The sequence below is a fragment of the Sinocyclocheilus anshuiensis genome, unplaced genomic scaffold (genome assembly GCF_001515605.1).
Source record: "Sinocyclocheilus anshuiensis isolate Anshui unplaced genomic scaffold, SAMN03320099.WGS_v1.1 scaffold179, whole genome shotgun sequence".
Lineage (NCBI taxonomy): Eukaryota > Metazoa > Chordata > Actinopteri > Cypriniformes > Cyprinidae > Sinocyclocheilus > Sinocyclocheilus anshuiensis.
The window spans coordinates 539459-557817 of NW_015549577.1; the positions used below are offsets into that span (position 1 = coordinate 539459).

Below are 18359 nucleotides of genomic sequence, written 5' to 3' on the forward strand. Positions count from 1 at the left end.
TAAAAAATAGCATCATGAAATAATCAAACAGATCCTTAGTAAAAGGTTAATACACTGAAAAAAATGATACTAATTTTTTTTAAGGTAAGTGGTTGCAAACAATATATTTTAGCTACATTTAAGTAAAAAAAAATGTTGAAAGTTAGTCAACTAAATTTGTTTATTTAAATGTAGCTAAAATAAATTGATTGCAACCACTTATCTTAAAAAAAAAATTAGTAAATTTAATGTGACTAGCTAATATATTATTCACTTATAAATCATTGAAATGTCAGCATTGTACTATTATTGCACAGCGTTATAAATAATCCATGTATCAGAAAAGACATCTGTCTACACCCTCACCAGTCAGCCCTTACATTGCAGTACACACTACAAAGTATTCAAAACCTGTTGTGTAAACGCATTAATAAATCATTTACAAAGCTTTCTGCATCCCCTAATCTAAAGTGTAAACTACTCATCAGTTGTAAATGTTTTACAAACTTGCCGGTTACAGATTGTGTGCGTGTACACACTGGGGTGAAAGATCTACGAATGATGAGTAAAACATTTACAACTGATGAGTAGTTTACACTTTAGATTAGGGGATGCAGAAAGCTTTGTAAATGATTTATTAATGTGTTTACACAACAGGTTTTGAATACTTTGTAGTGTGTACAGATGTCTTCTCTGACACACATGGAGTATTTTTAATGCTGTGAGATAAAAGTACAATGTTGACATTTCAATTATTTATAAGTGATTAATAATATATTAACTAGTAACTTATTAACCATTTACTAAGGATATGTTTGATTATTTCATGATATGCTATTTTTTAAGATAACTTATTACAGATTGGTAAATCGTTAGCATATTACTTAATCATTTGTGAACGTATAGTCATGTTTTGTAAATGATTAGTTAATCATCATCTAATCACTTGTAAATGATTTATAACTCAATCTACAAAACATTAACAAATCACTTATTACTCATTTTATGAACACATAGTTATGTTTTGTAAATGATTAGTTCGTCATTAACTAATCACTTATAAATGCCTTTACAACTGAACGCTATTTTAAAGTGTTACCAAAAATCCTTTCTGGGCCAAGTCCCTCACTGCGCGCACATCATCGAAAGCAAAAAAAAAAAAAAAAGGGACATGTCCAAACCAGAGGAAAACATGTTTCCTTGTACAAACTAGGTTGTTCTCCCTAGACTGAAATCAGTGTGACTCTTCATTTGAAGATCTTCATTTGTATCTTAGCAAAGGGTAGCCGCTAGGACACTGAAGAGAGTCAAGGCTTGAATAATCATAGGTTTCACAATCACTTTGAGGTCTATTGGTCTTGAGTGACAGTCTGAATTACAATGTGGACATCCCATTTTCACACAGATTCTTCTTCAAAAAGAGGGAGTTGTGTGTGAACTGTGGAGAACTCTATCAGTTAATTACAAGAGAGATCAGAGGTCTGTGAGACACATGATTTATTTGTGTCCTTGGCTTTTAAAAAGCAAGACTGGAGCCCCTTTTAAAGTTTCCCTGGAGTTTGAATGCAGCTTATCTTGTTTAACTGTAAAAACAGATGCTTCCTTTATGAAAAAAAAAAATCCTAAATAGTGTGATTCCTGGACATCAGCATTCAGGAATAAAGTTCTCAAAATCAGGATATAATCAAAAGAGAATTTCACATTGTTTGACGTTCAGATGAAAACCTTACATTTATTGAATTACAGACTACTCTCTCACACACAAACACATACTTGGTGTTGGAAAGACAGACTCAGATGAGTCACTGTTTCCATAAGGTCATTTTCTAACCCATAGGGCCTTGCTCCAACAACAAAGTCCCTGAACACAGCAAGTTATGAGTATTTCCACATAAACCAAAGGAAAATACATGTGATTTAGATTACAGTTAATCTCCCACAATGCAGCATCTTGCTGGAGATGTAAATTGTAAAGAAGAAGCTGCCCATTGTTATCTTAGACCGTGCCTACGGAAGTCTGAGCATTTGGGAGGGAAACACAGACTTTAGCTGACATGGAGTAATGCTGAGCATGTTCAGTGCGGTCAGGTCAGGCCAGACTAGAAGACTGGTGGAAAATGTACGTCAGAAGTCCACAAAGGACCATGCTTTTGCTATCCTCATCACTAGGGGATTTTAACCGTTGCTGTAGAAAGCACAGAGTCTGCAATGAATTAGCTAACTGAGGGAAAGAGTGAGCATTCTCTTCACCTTTAATGGTAAGGTTTTCATGGGTGGCTTGTAAACGCTATTTCCCCTCCCATAAATTTATAATGACTCATCTATTATTCACAAGGGAGCAGACAGTTCCAGCTGTATTGTCTAAAGTTCTGACCATTGATCCATTTTATTATCCTACATGTGAATTCTACCTGGATTACATCTGTTTTTGCATGTGTTGTAGTTTCATTTGTTTTCTGTAAATTGCTGCGAATACCATGGACTGTGGAATATGAAAGTGTTCTCTCTCTCTCTCTCTTTTTTAAATATCGCTAGTATATGCCATCTCTTTTTTTTTTTTTTTTTAATATCGCTAGTATATGCTACTGTAACAATTTTCACCAACAGCACGAATGAGAGTATAACATTGCTTTTATGCAAACACAAGTTTCAAGTTTCAGTTTATTTATATAGCACGTATAAAACAGCCACACGGCTGACCAAAGTGCTGTACAGAAATTCAAAATAGTATAAAGAATATAAAAATCTGCACAGCTACACAATTAAAACAGGGTCTCGCCTTAATAATAAAATAAGTAAATATATTAATAACACAAGAGAAACGAAGTATAAACCCATAAAAGACTAAGCAAAGACCATAATAGAAAATTATTTGTAAGCCAAACAAAACAGATATGTTTTTAGAAGAGATTTAAAAGTGGACAGAGAAGGGGCAAGTCTAATCTCTAAAGGGAGGCTATTCCACAGCCGCGGCCCAACCACTGAAAAAGCAGTCTACGTTTGAGTCTGGACTGTGGGACTAGAAGAAGATTCTGATCACTGGATCTTAAGCGTCTGGATGGAGTATATGGGTATAGTAATTCAGATAAATAAATAGGGGCTAGATCATTTAAAGATTTATATACAAATAAAATAATTTTAAAATCAATTCTGAATTAATAGGCAGCCAATGAAGGGTCCGCAGAATTGGAGTGATGTGAGCACTATTATGAAGTAATCTGGCAGCAGCATTTTGAACTAGTTAAAGGCGATCGATTGATGACTTAGAACTACCACAGTATAGTGAGTTGCAGTAGTCTAAGCGTGAGGTGATAAAAGCATGAACAGCCATCTCTAAAGTTTTATGATTTAAGAAAGGTTTGATTTTTGATAACAGGCGAAGTTGATAAAAACTAGAACCTATTACAGAGGAGATATGTTTATCAAGGTTTAAGGACTCATCTAACAAAACTCCCAGGTTCCGTACACGTGAAGATCTAAACACTGATAAACTACCCAGATCTAAGCTGGTTGCCTGAGAATTATCAGAGGGCCCAAAAACAATCACCTCAGTCTTATCTTCATTTAAGGATAGAAAATTTTGGGCTAGCCAAAATTGAACTTCATCTAAGCATTTTATTAAAGAAGTAAAAGCAGAGGGAACACATCTATAAGATGTGCATGTTGACATGCATTTCAGATAAAAATTGGCAGCTTGGGGGGAAAAAAATAAAATAAAAAAGGCCAAAGCATGGAAATGTGCATCATGCAACATTTAAACTGGAACATGACTTCAAAATCAATTCCCCTCCCATGTTCAATGCATTCAGTAGCTAATTATTCCGCTTAAGCCCTACTCCGGGTTTTCATGCTTCCCGTTTGTTCATCTCTCTCTAGTAAGAGAAACCCCATTCGGAACAAACCTACAGAGAAAACATTTGTCCAACTTCCAGAAATCCTGTTCCTTGCTTGTGCAAAAAAATTAAAAACATAAAAATAAATAAATAAATAAAGAGTAGGCTACTAAATATTAGCAATCCTGGAAAACTGTTGTAAGCTGCATATAAACTAGCATGTTTGCTGGTGTGTTCTCCAAGTTCGTCAGCAGCCATGTGTTCAGGAAAAGATCTCTTTTCTTTGGCATCTTTCCCTGGCACGTTATATTAATTCCCTCAGGTCAAAAAGCTATCAACATTTTACAATCAACACCCTCCTAATGCATCCGTTTAATTCGTTTATGCTATATTTATTCATTAGCTTGAACACTCTGAATTTAATGGTCGTATCTCCCTGTTAGCTATTAGTCACAGTTGATCTGCATCCCAGAATCAATACCTGTTGAACATTCCTTATGAGCACAGTGCAAAAACCAGATGTGAGCGGCCAAATTTCAGATCTTTACCTGCTGCTCTGTTGCTCTTTACTTGCTTTGTCGCTAGTATTACAACGTATTAAACTTTCTCAAATAGTGGGGTACAAAAACATCCTTTTCAGGGTGAAGATTTCAGGTGAGAACAAAACCCGAAAGGTTTCGTTGAAGGCAGCCGGATAAAGCTCAGGGGTGCCACCTGGTGTACTGGTACTACAGCAGCAAACCGTACTGCTGAACGTGAACATTTGAACATTTGCCACAGCTGTTCATTATTCTGCAAAGTTCTTGTACTTCATAGCTTGAAAATGTTATTAGGAAATAGTTTATTTTAAATAGTTTAACTTTATTGTAATGACGGACTGAACTGTACATTGCAATAGAGGTCTGTTGGAAAGAATATGTAGCCTATGAATCAGACTTCTTGGAGAGCATTAGCTCATGTCTTCCCACCAGAGTCTTTCCAAAAGGCAAGGGATCACCATTTCCAGTAATTCTCAGCCACTTTCTCAGGGTATACCAGCGCTTTTACACATCTATCTGGCCTTTTGGACTAATTCCAAGGCATGACACACATAATTGGGTGATTCCATGAGTGCTAGCTTTTTACATTTTGAAAAGTAAGATTTTAAAATTTGCATCAAATAAAGAATAATATATGAAGAAAAATGAAAAAGTCTGACTTTCAATGTGCATATTTGAATGTGGAAGCATGAGGCTGGGAATAGACCAAATGGCATGAAAGAAGAGAGGGTAAAACATTTAAAGAGATAGTTCATCAAAAAAAAAAAAAAAACTTAAAGGGGGGGTTGATCAGCTTTTTTTCCCCCCAAGGCTTGATTGTGTTTATGGGATGCAGTGTAACGTGTTCATGCTTCGTTTTTTTTTTTTTTACATTATTTTTACATATTTTACCTTTATTCAACACCGCTGTTTCCATTCTTGTCAAAACGGTCTGTTAAGCTCCTGGTTCTATGAAGCCCCTCCCTCAGAAATACGCAATTGGGCTCAGATTGGTTAGCTGGCCCAGTGTGTTGTGATTCGCTAACCAGCTAGTGCATGTTGTCCGGAAACGTCATGCCAGGTAGTTGCATGTTCCTGGGGGCAGGGTTTATGTAAACATTGGGGTTAGTGATGTCACAAACCCAGGAAGAAGCTCGTTGTAGTCCTTAAATAGCGATTTTTTTAAAAGAAAATATCTCCCTTTGTGTTGAACTTTGAGCATCTTAACTTTGCAGACGTTGTTTATGTTCTAACAGCAACATTACACACAAACTAAAGTTTAAAAAGTGAAATCATAATCAACCACCCCTTTAAGTTTTGCTCTTCTGTTTAACATTAAAGAAGATATTTTGAAGACTCTGGGTAACCAAATAGTTGCTGGTCCCCATTAACTTCCGTTATGTGGGGTGGGGGGGAATATATAGACCTATTACGGAAGTCAATGGGGACCAGAAACTTAATATAACTTTACATACAAAGTTACTGTATTTTATTGATGCGTTTACAAAAATACCTATAATAATACATGTTAAAACTAATTAAAGTCATTGTTTACACATGTTCATGAGAATCACAAAAAGTACCTTTTTCATGCAATGGTCTAATCACAACCAACAGCACACACACACACACACACACACACACACACACACACACAAAGAGAGAGAGTGTAACTATATATGACAGATTTTTATTAACAAAGAGTTTTTAATAAAAATGTGTGTGTACACAATATTTATATTGTATTTACCTTTTTTGCCCATAGAGGATGAGTTGAGCTGTACAGAGAACGGACAGGTGTACACAAACAGAGACATCTGGAAACCTGAACCATGCAGGATCTGTGTTTGTGACAGCGGAACCATCCTGTGCGATGAGGTGCAATGTGATGAAGTGTCTAACTGTGCAAAGGTAGTAATCCCACAAGGAGAGTGCTGTCCTATTTGCCAGAGTGACACAACACACAGCAGTGGCAATGGCAGACCAGGTGAGGATGTGCACCACAAAAACCTTCAAAAGAAATTTGTATTCATTTAGCATCTTCATGCAAATCTTTAGTGTTTAGAAATTTTAGAATGGATAAAAATGTCTGTTTCTTTTTTCTTGTCAGCGGGCAGAATTGCCAAGGTATGCTATAAAGTTAAATAAATAAATACATTTGTCAGTCCAGTATCTTCTATTTTGAGTTTTACTCTTCTTGATTTCAGGGTCAGAAAGGAGAACCTGGAGATGTCCCAACTGTATGTTTGAATGAACATTTATCTCACATGAACATGAGGATGGATATATAATAATATTTGTACAGTTTGAAAATAATACAAAAATTAAACCTTGATTATAGGTTATTGGAATAAGAGGTCGTCCCGGACCAATGGTAAGATTTCTTTAATTTACTTATATAGGGTCCTGATCAATATAAATAAATAGATCAATCAAATGGATCCAATTATACAACTGAACATGTGATAAAATAAGTGCTTCAGTGTTTTCATGCTGTGCTTTGTGCAGTTAATCAATCACATATAGCTACAGTATCTAGTAGATTATTTGATATATATTTTCTGATGTCTGGACACTAGATGGGGACAGAGCACAGCTCAGTTTATTTGCCTTAAGCTGGTTTGGTCTTTATTTGAACTTTTCATGTAGCCTTGCTAATAAATTATTTTGAAACTTTATACACTGGCAAAAATTCATCCAGTCTTCTTGCAATCAGAAATCTATGTGTGACAACTATGACAACAACTTTCACAGACTATAGTGCTATCAATTCTGTTTTTATTTACTTTAATTATGTAATTTAATGCTTATTATACAGGGGCCTCCAGGAGCTGCAGGGTACAGAGGAGACAGCGGATCCAAAGGTCGACCTGTAAGAAACAGCAAATTAATTTCAAAATGTGATTAAAGATATTAAATATTGTGAAATATTATTGTAATATTATGTTATTTTAGCCTGATTTTAATGTCTATTGTAGGGTCTCAGGGGTCCCCCAGGATATGACGGAGAGCCTGGTATTCCAGGACAGCCAGGAGAGCCAGGGCCCCCAGGACATACCCCAGGAGTGAGTTTATAGTTTATAGCTTCATTAATCATCACAGGCCAGTTGAAAGCAGGACTGCAAGACCGAATATAAAAAAACAGAGGGTCGAAGAAAAAAAAAACACAACAGTTACAATATATAGATATAGTTAATAATTAATAAAGCCCCGTGTCCTCTCTTACTTAGGGTGTGTTGTCTTCACATATGGCTGGAGGATTTGCTGACAAAACAGGAGCCCAGCATGCCATGATGCCTGGAGTTCGGGTAAGTGGAGATTCTGTCATTTAAACAAAACTATATATCATATAAACCACACACTTATGAGGAACATTACAAGAAATGTATCATACTCGCATCACTGCAATGCTGTGTTAAAAGAATAAGCTGGAGTAGTACCGCATGAGACAATTGCATCATTTGATTTGGGTGCTGTGTTGTGCTCAAAAAGTGCTCTTTCATAAGCACTCTGTGATTATTCTAGTAACAAAGCTATTTTTCAATAGGGGGAGGCAGGAACAAGGGGACCGCCTGGGCCAAATGGAGCACCAGTAAGTATTTATTTGATAAGAAATCTTTGTTACACATTTCAGGTTAAAAGAATATGGCTTCCAGCAGTAGCATGTTTTTCAATTTCCTTTAGGGGGCGTCAGGACCACAGGGACCTCCTGGTGATGTAGGAGAGCCAGGGCCAATGGTGAGCGAACATGATTAATTGTCTACTGCCTGTGAAGACTTTATAAAAGACTTCACAACACTCTTTATTTCAAAGCAAACATCAGCCAGGATAAACTCAAAAAGTACTAGATGTTTGCATATCGCAGACAATTTTCATGGCTCATTTGTTAAAGGGAACCACAACTTTGGCTGCTTGCATTATCAAAGAAAATAAATAGTTGTAGTGGTTTTATAAGTGAAAGTGAAATGACGTGACGTATACTGTAGCCAAGGATGGTGTCCCATACATGGAATTTGTGCTCTGCATTAAACCCATCCAAGTGCATACACACAGCAGTGAACACAACCCCTGAGCAGTGGGCAGCTATTTTTTGCACCCGGGGAGCATTTGGGGGTTTGGTGCCTTGCTCAAGGGTCTCACCTCAGTCGTGGTATTGAAGGTGGAAGAGAGCACTGGTCATTTACTCCCCCCACCTACAATTCCTGCCGGTACTGAGACTCGAACCCGCGACCTTTGGGTTAAAAGTCCGTTTCTCTAACCATTGCTCATTGTTAATTAATGTTATTTAATGCATTATCTAATGGTAACAAATTATACCTTATTGTAAAGTTTTACCAGAAAACCTTTCTTCTGATCACAAAACCAAATGATTTTTGCAATTTTTTGCAAATTATATGTTACATATCCTTATACTAAGAAAAGCTTTAACATTATGAGGCACAGAAGACGGCGGGATCTATTCTTAACAATTTTTTTTAACTTAAGTGACTTATTAGACAGGTTTTTATTGTTTAAGAATTAAATATACTTTAAGAGTCTGCACCAATTATGAGGTAATGAGATGACTAATAGCTGAATTACCCCTTTCAATGCTGCAGATTCAGCCTTTCTAATAAATTCCATGATCATACTACTTAAGTCACAAAAATGATTCTGGTTGTAATGCATTGTTTTGTTACTAAATGAGCACTCCATGTGTAGAATGTATCATTGTTTTTATGTTTAATAATCTTTTAGTAATGACTGTTCTGCATTGTATAGGGTGGTGCTGGCCAGAGAGGACCAGAGGGTCCTTCAGGGAAGCCTGGTGAAGATGTGAGTACTCTATGCTGTATCACGAGAATCCTCACAGCAATGTGGAAAAATTAAACAGGATCTGAAATTGATTTTTATTTTTTTTGTCACAGGGAGAAGCAGGGACTTCAGGAAGTTCAGGAGAAATGGGATTTCCAGGATCTTCTGTAATAATTGCCATTCTTTATTAGCAGCTTTTATCATTTGATGGCATTGTTTGCATTTAGTTTTATGTTTGAATAACTTTTATACTCAGGGAGCAAGAGGGTTTCCAGGGACGCCAGGGCCACCAGGCTTAAAGGGCCTCAGAGTGAGTAAATTCTTAGTCTCTAGGCCTCATTTAAGATTTACATGTTTTGCTTTTTTTTTTTCATTGAAATGTGGTTGCGCTTTAAAAAAGTTACAACAAAGACAATATGACTAACAATGAATAAGAAATATTTTAAGAATCTGGAGGTCACTAGTCAAATAAGCTAATTTGTGACATTGACCATGTGAACTCGTTTTGCAATAAATGACAAGAATACAAAGTAGAAGCATTGTTAGTAGTCTCAGATTTGTGAACCTTACTGTTTTATATGCTCTCTCTCAATGTTATATCCCACTTTTGTCAAGTGTGAGAATTTCATTCTCTTGGTCTGGGGATCTTTTCAAGGTGCTATTTTCCTCTTATTGAGTGCATTTCAATTTTCAAAGCATCATTGTTTTGGAATTACTTACAGATCATCCACCAGGCCACCAGTTTTGTCTTGAATTCATCACAATACATCATATGAAATACCTGTAAGCTATGTCAGACTTCACTCACAAAATATGAAAAAACTAAATATACAATCATCACGTTCGACAATAAGTAATTGCAGCTTATTTTGCACAAGCACCAACCAACTATTCAGCACAAAGTTCCCTTGGTTGAAAAGACAATTCATATGAATACTAGAATAGAATGCAGAATTTACAAAGAATGATTTTGAAGTTACCAGTGCAAAATTATATTCCTATTGTCAGTGTTGGGAAGGTTACTTTGGAAATGTAATAGGTTACAGATTACAAGTTACCCTATTTAAAATGCAATAAATAGTGTAACTATTTCAATTACTTTGTTAAAGTAATTTAACTGATTACATTTGATTACTTTTTGAATACTTTTCTAAATTTCTAATGAACGTTTTCAACTGTTAATCGTTTTCAAACATTTAAACCAGGCAGGGTTAACCCTACAGTAGTACTCAACACTGGTTACTGTCAGACTTTCAAAATCCTTGAATTAAGATTATAAACATTTAATTTGATAGCACAGCCACCACAAACCCAGACTTTAGCACATCTTTTTACTTTGAGGTCGTTCTGAGGTTAAATACAGATTTAAAATCATAACAAGATATAGTTTAATAGCTATGGTACTGTTTTTGAAATCAAATCTTTGCATAGAAAATATGTCAGGAAACACTGCCATCTAACAATGCCTTGGAAAAAACAGTTAATCTTAAAAAATAAAGCATATACATCAACCCAAATAGAAAATAAAACAGTTATCGAATAAGCGTGTGTCCTATTCTGTGTCATAAACTCCTGAAACACTGATGTCTCATATTTTAGAGCTGTCAATTAATTTTGGGAAATAAATCAATTAAATCTGTCTGTGTGTGTGTGTGTGTGTGTGTGTGTGTGTGTGTGTGTGTGTGTGTGTGTGTGTGTGTGAAAATATTCAGATATAACTCCCTTTGTTTTCATAAGTAACTGTAATTTATTTACACATTTTTTTCTCAGTAACTGTAACAGATTACAATCACATTTATTTTGTAATTAAATTACGCAACTCTGTTACATGTGAGTAGTTACTCCCCAGCACTGCCTATTGTTACTTTTAGGTTTCTAGTTGGAGTCTAACAAAATAATAATCCTGCTATGTCCTTTCATAATTCAGGGGCACCAAGGTCTAGCTGGACTTAAAGGAGAACGTGGAGCTGTGGGATCAAAGGTTTACCTTATGCAATTTTACTTCATTATTAAGTAGCCACTCACTATAAACCCTAACAGTTAATATTGACAAAGTTTTAAAAGAGCAGAGCTGTAGGGCTTCATATTTGTCTATTTATAAATACACACAAATATTAAATATGATTGTATTAACCATTTCATGTTTCTAAGTACATTTTCATCATATATTATTTATTATTTTAGGGTGAATCTGGTGGACCTGGTGCAATGGGTGCCCCTGGTCCTATGGTAAGAAGACCACATCCCAATACATTGCAAACTTCAATTAAAGTAGAATTACTGATGTGAATCCAGTAAATAAAAACAGACATTCTTCATTCTTACACTGCCACAAATGCTAGCCTTATTTCCAATAAAATTAAAATGGCCTGTTGCTAAATGCAGGGACCCAGGGGAATGCCAGGAGAAAGAGGACGCCCAGGCCCAAGTGGCACAACGGTGAGAGCAAAAACATTAATAAGTGATAGCACCTTTCCGATAACTTTAATAAGAGCTTTTGAGTATAATAAGAGTAGTGTTATTATTATTATTGGTTATATTTTTCTTTTGTATTTCAGGGTATGCGTGGTGCTCAAGGAAATGTTGGAAAACCAGGTCCAATGGTAAGAGATTTTAATGAACCAAAGGATAATATGTGACAAACCAAGCAGCTACAAACCTCATGATGCTAATCTCTAATGGTTTAATTGTTTAAGGGTCCTTTGGGAATTAATGGTGCCCCAGGGTATCCTGGAGCCCCAGGCATGAAGGTTGGTAATGATAGCAAGGACCTAGGGCCTATACATATGTTTTGTATCATTTTTACATATATAGCTATTAATCCTATATATTGTAATAGTTCAGCTGAACTTTAATACTACCTTAAAACATTGTTAAATCTAGTATTAAAAAGAAATATAATTGCTATACAGGGTCAACCAGGACCTACAGGTGTGAGGGGACCAGAGGGGCCACAGGGACAAAGAGGAGAGACAGGACATCTAGGAAGATCTGGACCACCGGGACAACAAGTATGTTTGTGATTGTCAATTTGTAGTACATGATCACAGATCCAAAGTCAATTTATTAATCTGTGATGCAAATTGAGCATGATAATGAATTTTTCAGGGGCCTATGGGCACTGACGGTGGTCCAGGTTCCAAAGGCCCAGTGGTATGTTAAAGAAAAAACTATTTACGTAATACATTAATGGAAATCAGCAAAAATGTTAAAATATTGCAATTTTCATTGGATTACAAATGTAGAAATTGGCAACTAACACAATATCATTTTCTCTAGGGAGCTCCTGGTCCTCAGGGTCCTGTTGGTCTGCTGGGCCCAACTGGCCCACCAGGACCTCAGGGAAGCACTGGACAGCCTGGGATCAAGGGTCAAGGGGTAAGGCATTCTTCGCTCATGTTGTGTCATATGCATTTATGGACTGAAGATTTGTTGTGTTAATATAATGTAAAATAGCTTACAATATATGTACTATTTGTGCCCTAAAATGTGTATCATTAAGAACAATTAAGAACACTGAATCTCAAACCAGTCTTTTGTTTTGTGTTGTGTTAAGGGAGATGTAGGTGTTCCTGGATTTAAAGGAGAGGCTGGACCTAAAGGAGAACCTGTAAGTTTTGATTGAATAATACTGTAGACCTATATATCTTTTTTCACACAGGTGAAGAATGCAATTTCTATACCATGTCATCAAACATAATTACAAAAACAGTAACCGGTTTCTAATTAAATAAATTACCTTTAAGTGTAATGCATTTTTTTTGTAATAGGGTCCACCGGGAGCCCAGGGAGTAATCGGACCTCAGGGAGAAGAGGGAAAACGCGGGCTCAGAGGGGATCCAGGTTCTGTTGGCCCACTCGGACCTGTTGGTGAGAGAGTGAGTCTAGTTTTCTTTTTATTGCCTTTACAAAAGCAGACTGCATGAATGTAATTTAGAAAACCACCTCAATTTTCATGGGGTTTTTATTGTCTAATGTAGGGGGCACCTGGAAACCGAGGCTTCCCTGGTCAAGATGGCTTACCGGGTCCAAAGGTAATAAAAGAGTTCAATTAAATCCAAAGTATCAACTAGTTGAATTTAATTAGCTGAATACTTTTGTTCATAATTATCCAAGGGTGCACAAGGTGACCGTGGAATTACAGGAACTCCTGGTCCTAAAAGCTCTACTGGAGATCCAGGGAGAACAGGTGAACCAGGTTTACCAGGCGCAAGGGTAAGTTAAATTTTTCATGTGTTGTGTCTTTATCATAGAAAAGTCAGAAAAGAATGCACCAACTCCTTCAAATACATCATTAATTAATTTTTTGCATCCTCTTTTTCTCAGGGTTTGACAGGTACACCTGGAGTTCAGGGTGCTGAAGGAAAGCCAGGACCACTGGTACCTTTATCTGATGTTTTCCATTCATGACTGGAATAAAATATCCACATTTTTAACAGAAAATAAAGAAATGTTACTATTCACCTTCTACAGGGTGCTCCAGGTGAGGACGGGCGCCCAGGGCCTGCAGGGTCACCTGGAACAAAAGGCCCTCCTGGAACTATGGGATCAATAGGCCCAAAGGGTTTTAGTGTGAGTGGAATTTTTATTCATTTATTAATATATTCTCTGTAAGTACATGACTTATCATTTGAACAATAATTTAGGGGGATCCAGGAAAGCCAGGTGAGCAGGGATCTGCAGGAGTTTCTGGGCAAAGGGTGAGTTACAGCAGTTAAATGTATTAACTACTTTTGACACCACAATAACTGAGTGTAACTGCACAACAACATGCCAAAAAAAACAAAAAACCTTTGAACATCCGAGCAATCACATTGTTCTAAATGAAAATGAACTTTACCCCTCAACTCTGACTTTCTCGTAGGGACCACCAGGCAAAGATGGAGAAGTAGGCCCAGCTGGTCCACCAGGTCCACATGTAAGTGTGCTATTTTGTCTCTGTATTACACAACCATCTGCTTTTGCTATTGTGTTGTATAGCTATTAAACTTACAATTAGAAGAGTGCAATTAGAGTACAATCTATGATTTTATTTCTTGATTTTCAGGGTCCAGCAGGTGAGAGAGGCGAACAGGGACCTCCTGGAATGCATGGCTTCCAGGTGCTTGATTTATGACTATTTAATCATTCAAAATAATTTTTTTCTTTCTTATTTATCTGGCTCTTTTATAAGAACAATCTCCTTACCTGTTTCTCAGGGTTTACCGGGACCAGCAGGTGCTCCTGGAGAGGCAGGAAAACCTGGTGATCAGGTACAGTTAGTTCACTTCAACATACAGTACAACATTAATTCCTTGAAAAAATGGATGAAAAAGACAAATGGGACAAATGGCAGAAAACAATGCTAAACAGACATTCATCTCTCTCTCAAGGGTATTCATGGTGAAGGCGGCCCAATAGGCCAAACTGGACCACGGGTGAGTTCTAGTTTTACCTTAAAACGCTTCTGTAAACACACATTGTTGAGGTCAAGACATGTCCTCATTGGTCAGTCATTTCATTTAACAGGGTGAACGTGGGATTCCAGGAGAAAGAGGAGAACTGGGACCTTCTGGTTTGCCTGGAGCCAAAGGTATCCCAGGAGCACCTGGTCCTGATGGCTCAAAGGTAAAACTAAATATCTATTATTAGTACTGAGACACAGGAATAATGCTTCATCTGTTTAAATTATTTCAGAATAGTATGGCCCACAGATTTCAAGTATTTGTTTTAACGATCTAAGAGATGAGTCAGAATCATTTTCTGTGCTAATCTACAACAACCCAGATTGTTGACGGATCTTAATGTACTGTAGATTGAGCACAGAATACACCCAGAAATAAGCACACTGCATCAGTTTCACTATGTGTCACGATTCACACTGGGAGAACGGGAACGAAGGAGCAAGGAGACGAGGAGTAAAGCAAATTCCAGGCAGCAGGCAGCTCGGGGAGCCATGGTGGATCAGACAGTCCAGGAGGCCATGGCAGAGCAGTCTCCGAGGCCACGGCCCAAGCCCCCCCCTCTACGGCTGAAGCCCTACTATCCCTCCCCCAAAAAATACTTGGAGAGAGCTTGTGGGAGCTGCGGCTGGCGGGCTTGACAACGGCGCGGCTGGCGGGCTTGTCTTCGGAGCGGCCAGCGGGCATGAGTGAGCCGCGGCCGGCAGGCTTGACAATGGCACGGCCGGCGAGCTTGACAGCAGGGCGGTCCTCATACCACGGGGAGAAACAAACGGGAAACAAAAAACTTTCAAAACGAAAAACAAACATGGGGAGAAGGGGCGCCGCTTACTGTTTTGTAGGTCCGCTGTTCTGTCACGATTCACACTGGGAGAACAGGAACGAAGGAGCGAGGAGTAAAGCAAATTCCAAAGTCTTTAATGAACGCAAAGCTGAGAACACAGGAACACAGGAAATCACAGAGGACACAAAATGACTTATAACAGCAGACGGGAAATGAAGGGCAGAACACACTTTAAATACACAGAAACTAATGGGACACACCTGGGATCAAATAAACTAAACAGGGAACCCCTGGAACAAATTAACATAAGGACCGGAATGGGAAGGACCAAATAAGGGCATAAAAATAAACAGAGCACATGGGGGGAGGAAAACACACACAACACATGGAACAAAGTCTGACACTATGCAGCTACTTCATAATCCTGACATATGTAGTTAAGACAAAAGTTGTTTTTAATGTTTTTAAAATGTTAATTTATCATTCTGTTACATTTTTTGTAGGGTAGCCCTGGGCCTCCTGGCACAGTAGGTGATCTAGGCCCTCCCGGTTTGCAGGGAATGCCAGGTGAAAGAGGGATATCTGGCCCACCTGGTCCAAAAGGAGAGAGAGTGAGTAGCAAAATTAGATTTACAGTGTGCACATAGATATTTTTATATTTGTAGTTCTTTAATTAACCTTTTCCCACATTTAGGGAGCTATTGGTGAGAAGGGGTCAGAGGGCACTCCTGGAAGTGACGGTGCAAGGGTAATTATTTGTATTTTTAAAACATCTTAATCGAGTGGTTATCAACTGGTGGGTTGCAAATCATTCTGATGGTGCCAATGACAAAAATAAAAAAAATTAATAAAATAAATAATATAAAAATAAAATAAATTAGCTATGATATTAATCTATTCCTGTTGAATTACTGTGATTTTGATCATTTCTCTTCAGTACAAATAGTTTAGAACCACTGCCTTAATTGATCTCTTATTGATTTTCAGTGACATAAATTTGAAAGAAACATTTCAAACTGACAAAAGTTGAGATAAAAGCATACATCTCAGTATCAAGCATAACCAAATGTAACATAGACATGTTAGTAATCGAACAGAGGATTAACTGTAAAAGACTTTTTCAAGCAGGCCCGATCATAATCTCATATTGATGTGTTGTCTTTCACATGTAGGGTTTGACAGGCCCAATTGGCCCTGCAGGACCCGCTGGTCCAAGTGGTGAGAAGGTACACACACCTTCTGTCATATTATTATCTATATTTTATTGTAATATTGTTTTCTTCTACCACATAATTCTAAAGTAGTGTTTTAACAGGGAGAACCAGGCCCTAAGGGACCACCTGGACCTCCAGGATCAAGAGCAATGCCAGTGAGTTGAAGCAATGCCAGTGACATTGAAGGCAACAATGTTTCAAATTAGCCAAATGTATTGATTTAATAACAAATATTTGTGCTAAAACCAAGGGATCCCGTGGTGAACCTGGGCCAATAGGTGCTGTAGGCTTTGTTGGACCAGCGGTAAGTATACATTTTGAAATCTGACAAAAAACTCATGGTTGCAAAAATGCAAAGCTTTTTTCAGATCATTGAGTAAACTGGTTCTGAATCTGGTGTGCTTTCAAAACCACAGGGTATTGATGGTCAGCCTGGTGTGAAAGGACCACCTGGGGAGCCTGGACAAAAGGGTGATGCTGGATCTCCTGGCCCTCAAGGATTGGCTGGTCCTCCAGGGCCACAGGTGACAAAACACTTGCATAAAAATGGTTTTCAGAAGATGCTATGAAGATGCTAGTGAATTAATAATCTCCTTCTTAATATGTGTGACTACAGGGTAATATTGGTGTGGCTGGACCAAAGGGTGGTAGAGGAACACAGGGGGCACCTGTGAGTATAGTTGTGATAACCAATACTGTATCATGCATTTTTAATGGCTAGTCAGTTAACAAACCTTAATGTTTAGGGCCCAACAGGTTTCCCTGGATCTGCTGGAAGAGTTGGCCCACCTGGTCCAACGGTATGTTGCATGGACTACAGAGGTTCACAATCACAAATCAGAAATTATGAAAATTCAAAACATTTGAAAGTTTTATTTAAAATGTATTTTCTTAGGGTCCTATTGGTGAACCAGGTCCACTTGGTCTTCCTGGAAAAGAGGGTCCTCCTGGTCTTCGAGGAGACCATGGACCCCCAGGACGCCAGGGAGAGAGAGGTCTCCCTGGGCCTGCTGGAAGCCCTGGAGACAAAGGAGATTCTGGAGAAGATGGACCACCAGTAAGTGCACCAGATGTTTCTCAGGTGAAATACTAAAGTGTAAAAACAGAATCTTAACGGTTATTTCCATTAGGGACCTGATGGTCCACCAGGTCCTGCTGGAACAACGGGGCAAAGAGGAATTGTAGGCCTTCCTGGTCAAAGAGGAGAACGTGGAATGCCAGGACTCCCTGGGCCAGCTGTCAGTATCCATTACAAAACATTCAGAATTAAATAATTAAATAAATAAATAAATACATTTTGTTGTTACATGCTGAAATATTAAAATAGTAAATAAATACTGAATAGAAACTGAAATTTGCCTCAAGTACTTACTGTTCCCTATGGTGTACATATTGTACTAAATTACATCTGAGTTTACTTTTTTTTTTTTTAAAGACCTCCACTAATCTGCTTGCTCATGACTCATGTAGGGTCCTCCAGGAAAACAGGGCACATCAGGAGCCCCAGGAGACAAAGGACCTCCTGGCTCAGTTGGATTGCCTGGTGCTAATGGACCTCGGGGGGATCCTGGACCTGATGTAAAATATATTTAATATAATTGTTAGATAATTAAATTTGTATTGACTAGAGTTACTTGGCACAATAAATACCAATTTTTGGTTTTGATTATTAGGGACCTGCTGGGTCTGACGGCCCACCAGGAAAGGAAGGTGTCATAGGAGCCCAGGTGAGACCTAAAACCATCAAATGACCCATGTCCAAAACTTAAATTCAAGCTATGCCAATCTTACAAAAG

General features: G+C 37.9%; 1 protein-coding gene across 1 annotated transcript in view; it reads left to right on the plus strand.

The window, feature by feature from the left end:
• Positions 1–18359, plus strand: part of LOC107657512 (collagen alpha-2(V) chain-like) — a 29662-nt gene that overhangs the window by 7241 nt on the left and 4062 nt on the right. Inside the window, exons 2-45 of the mRNA XM_016445620.1 lie at positions 6096–6317; positions 6441–6457; positions 6538–6570; positions 6672–6704; positions 7149–7202; positions 7309–7395; positions 7561–7638; positions 7878–7922; positions 8015–8068; positions 9092–9145; positions 9238–9291; positions 9381–9434; positions 11052–11105; positions 11309–11353; positions 11510–11563; positions 11683–11727; positions 11821–11874; positions 12037–12135; positions 12233–12277; positions 12404–12502; positions 12681–12734; positions 12895–13002; positions 13105–13158; positions 13241–13339; positions 13451–13504; positions 13598–13696; positions 13771–13824; positions 13989–14042; positions 14172–14225; positions 14323–14376; positions 14497–14541; positions 14633–14731; positions 15853–15960; positions 16044–16097; positions 16522–16575; positions 16665–16718; positions 16814–16867; positions 16980–17087; positions 17180–17233; positions 17310–17363; positions 17459–17620; positions 17694–17801; positions 18034–18141; positions 18237–18290. Coding sequence (XP_016301106.1) covers positions 6096–6317; positions 6441–6457; positions 6538–6570; positions 6672–6704; positions 7149–7202; positions 7309–7395; positions 7561–7638; positions 7878–7922; positions 8015–8068; positions 9092–9145; positions 9238–9291; positions 9381–9434; positions 11052–11105; positions 11309–11353; positions 11510–11563; positions 11683–11727; positions 11821–11874; positions 12037–12135; positions 12233–12277; positions 12404–12502; positions 12681–12734; positions 12895–13002; positions 13105–13158; positions 13241–13339; positions 13451–13504; positions 13598–13696; positions 13771–13824; positions 13989–14042; positions 14172–14225; positions 14323–14376; positions 14497–14541; positions 14633–14731; positions 15853–15960; positions 16044–16097; positions 16522–16575; positions 16665–16718; positions 16814–16867; positions 16980–17087; positions 17180–17233; positions 17310–17363; positions 17459–17620; positions 17694–17801; positions 18034–18141; positions 18237–18290 — 3080 coding nt within the window. The remainder of the gene's footprint in view (positions 1–6095; positions 6318–6440; positions 6458–6537; positions 6571–6671; positions 6705–7148; positions 7203–7308; positions 7396–7560; positions 7639–7877; positions 7923–8014; positions 8069–9091; positions 9146–9237; positions 9292–9380; positions 9435–11051; positions 11106–11308; positions 11354–11509; positions 11564–11682; positions 11728–11820; positions 11875–12036; positions 12136–12232; positions 12278–12403; positions 12503–12680; positions 12735–12894; positions 13003–13104; positions 13159–13240; positions 13340–13450; positions 13505–13597; positions 13697–13770; positions 13825–13988; positions 14043–14171; positions 14226–14322; positions 14377–14496; positions 14542–14632; positions 14732–15852; positions 15961–16043; positions 16098–16521; positions 16576–16664; positions 16719–16813; positions 16868–16979; positions 17088–17179; positions 17234–17309; positions 17364–17458; positions 17621–17693; positions 17802–18033; positions 18142–18236; positions 18291–18359) is intronic.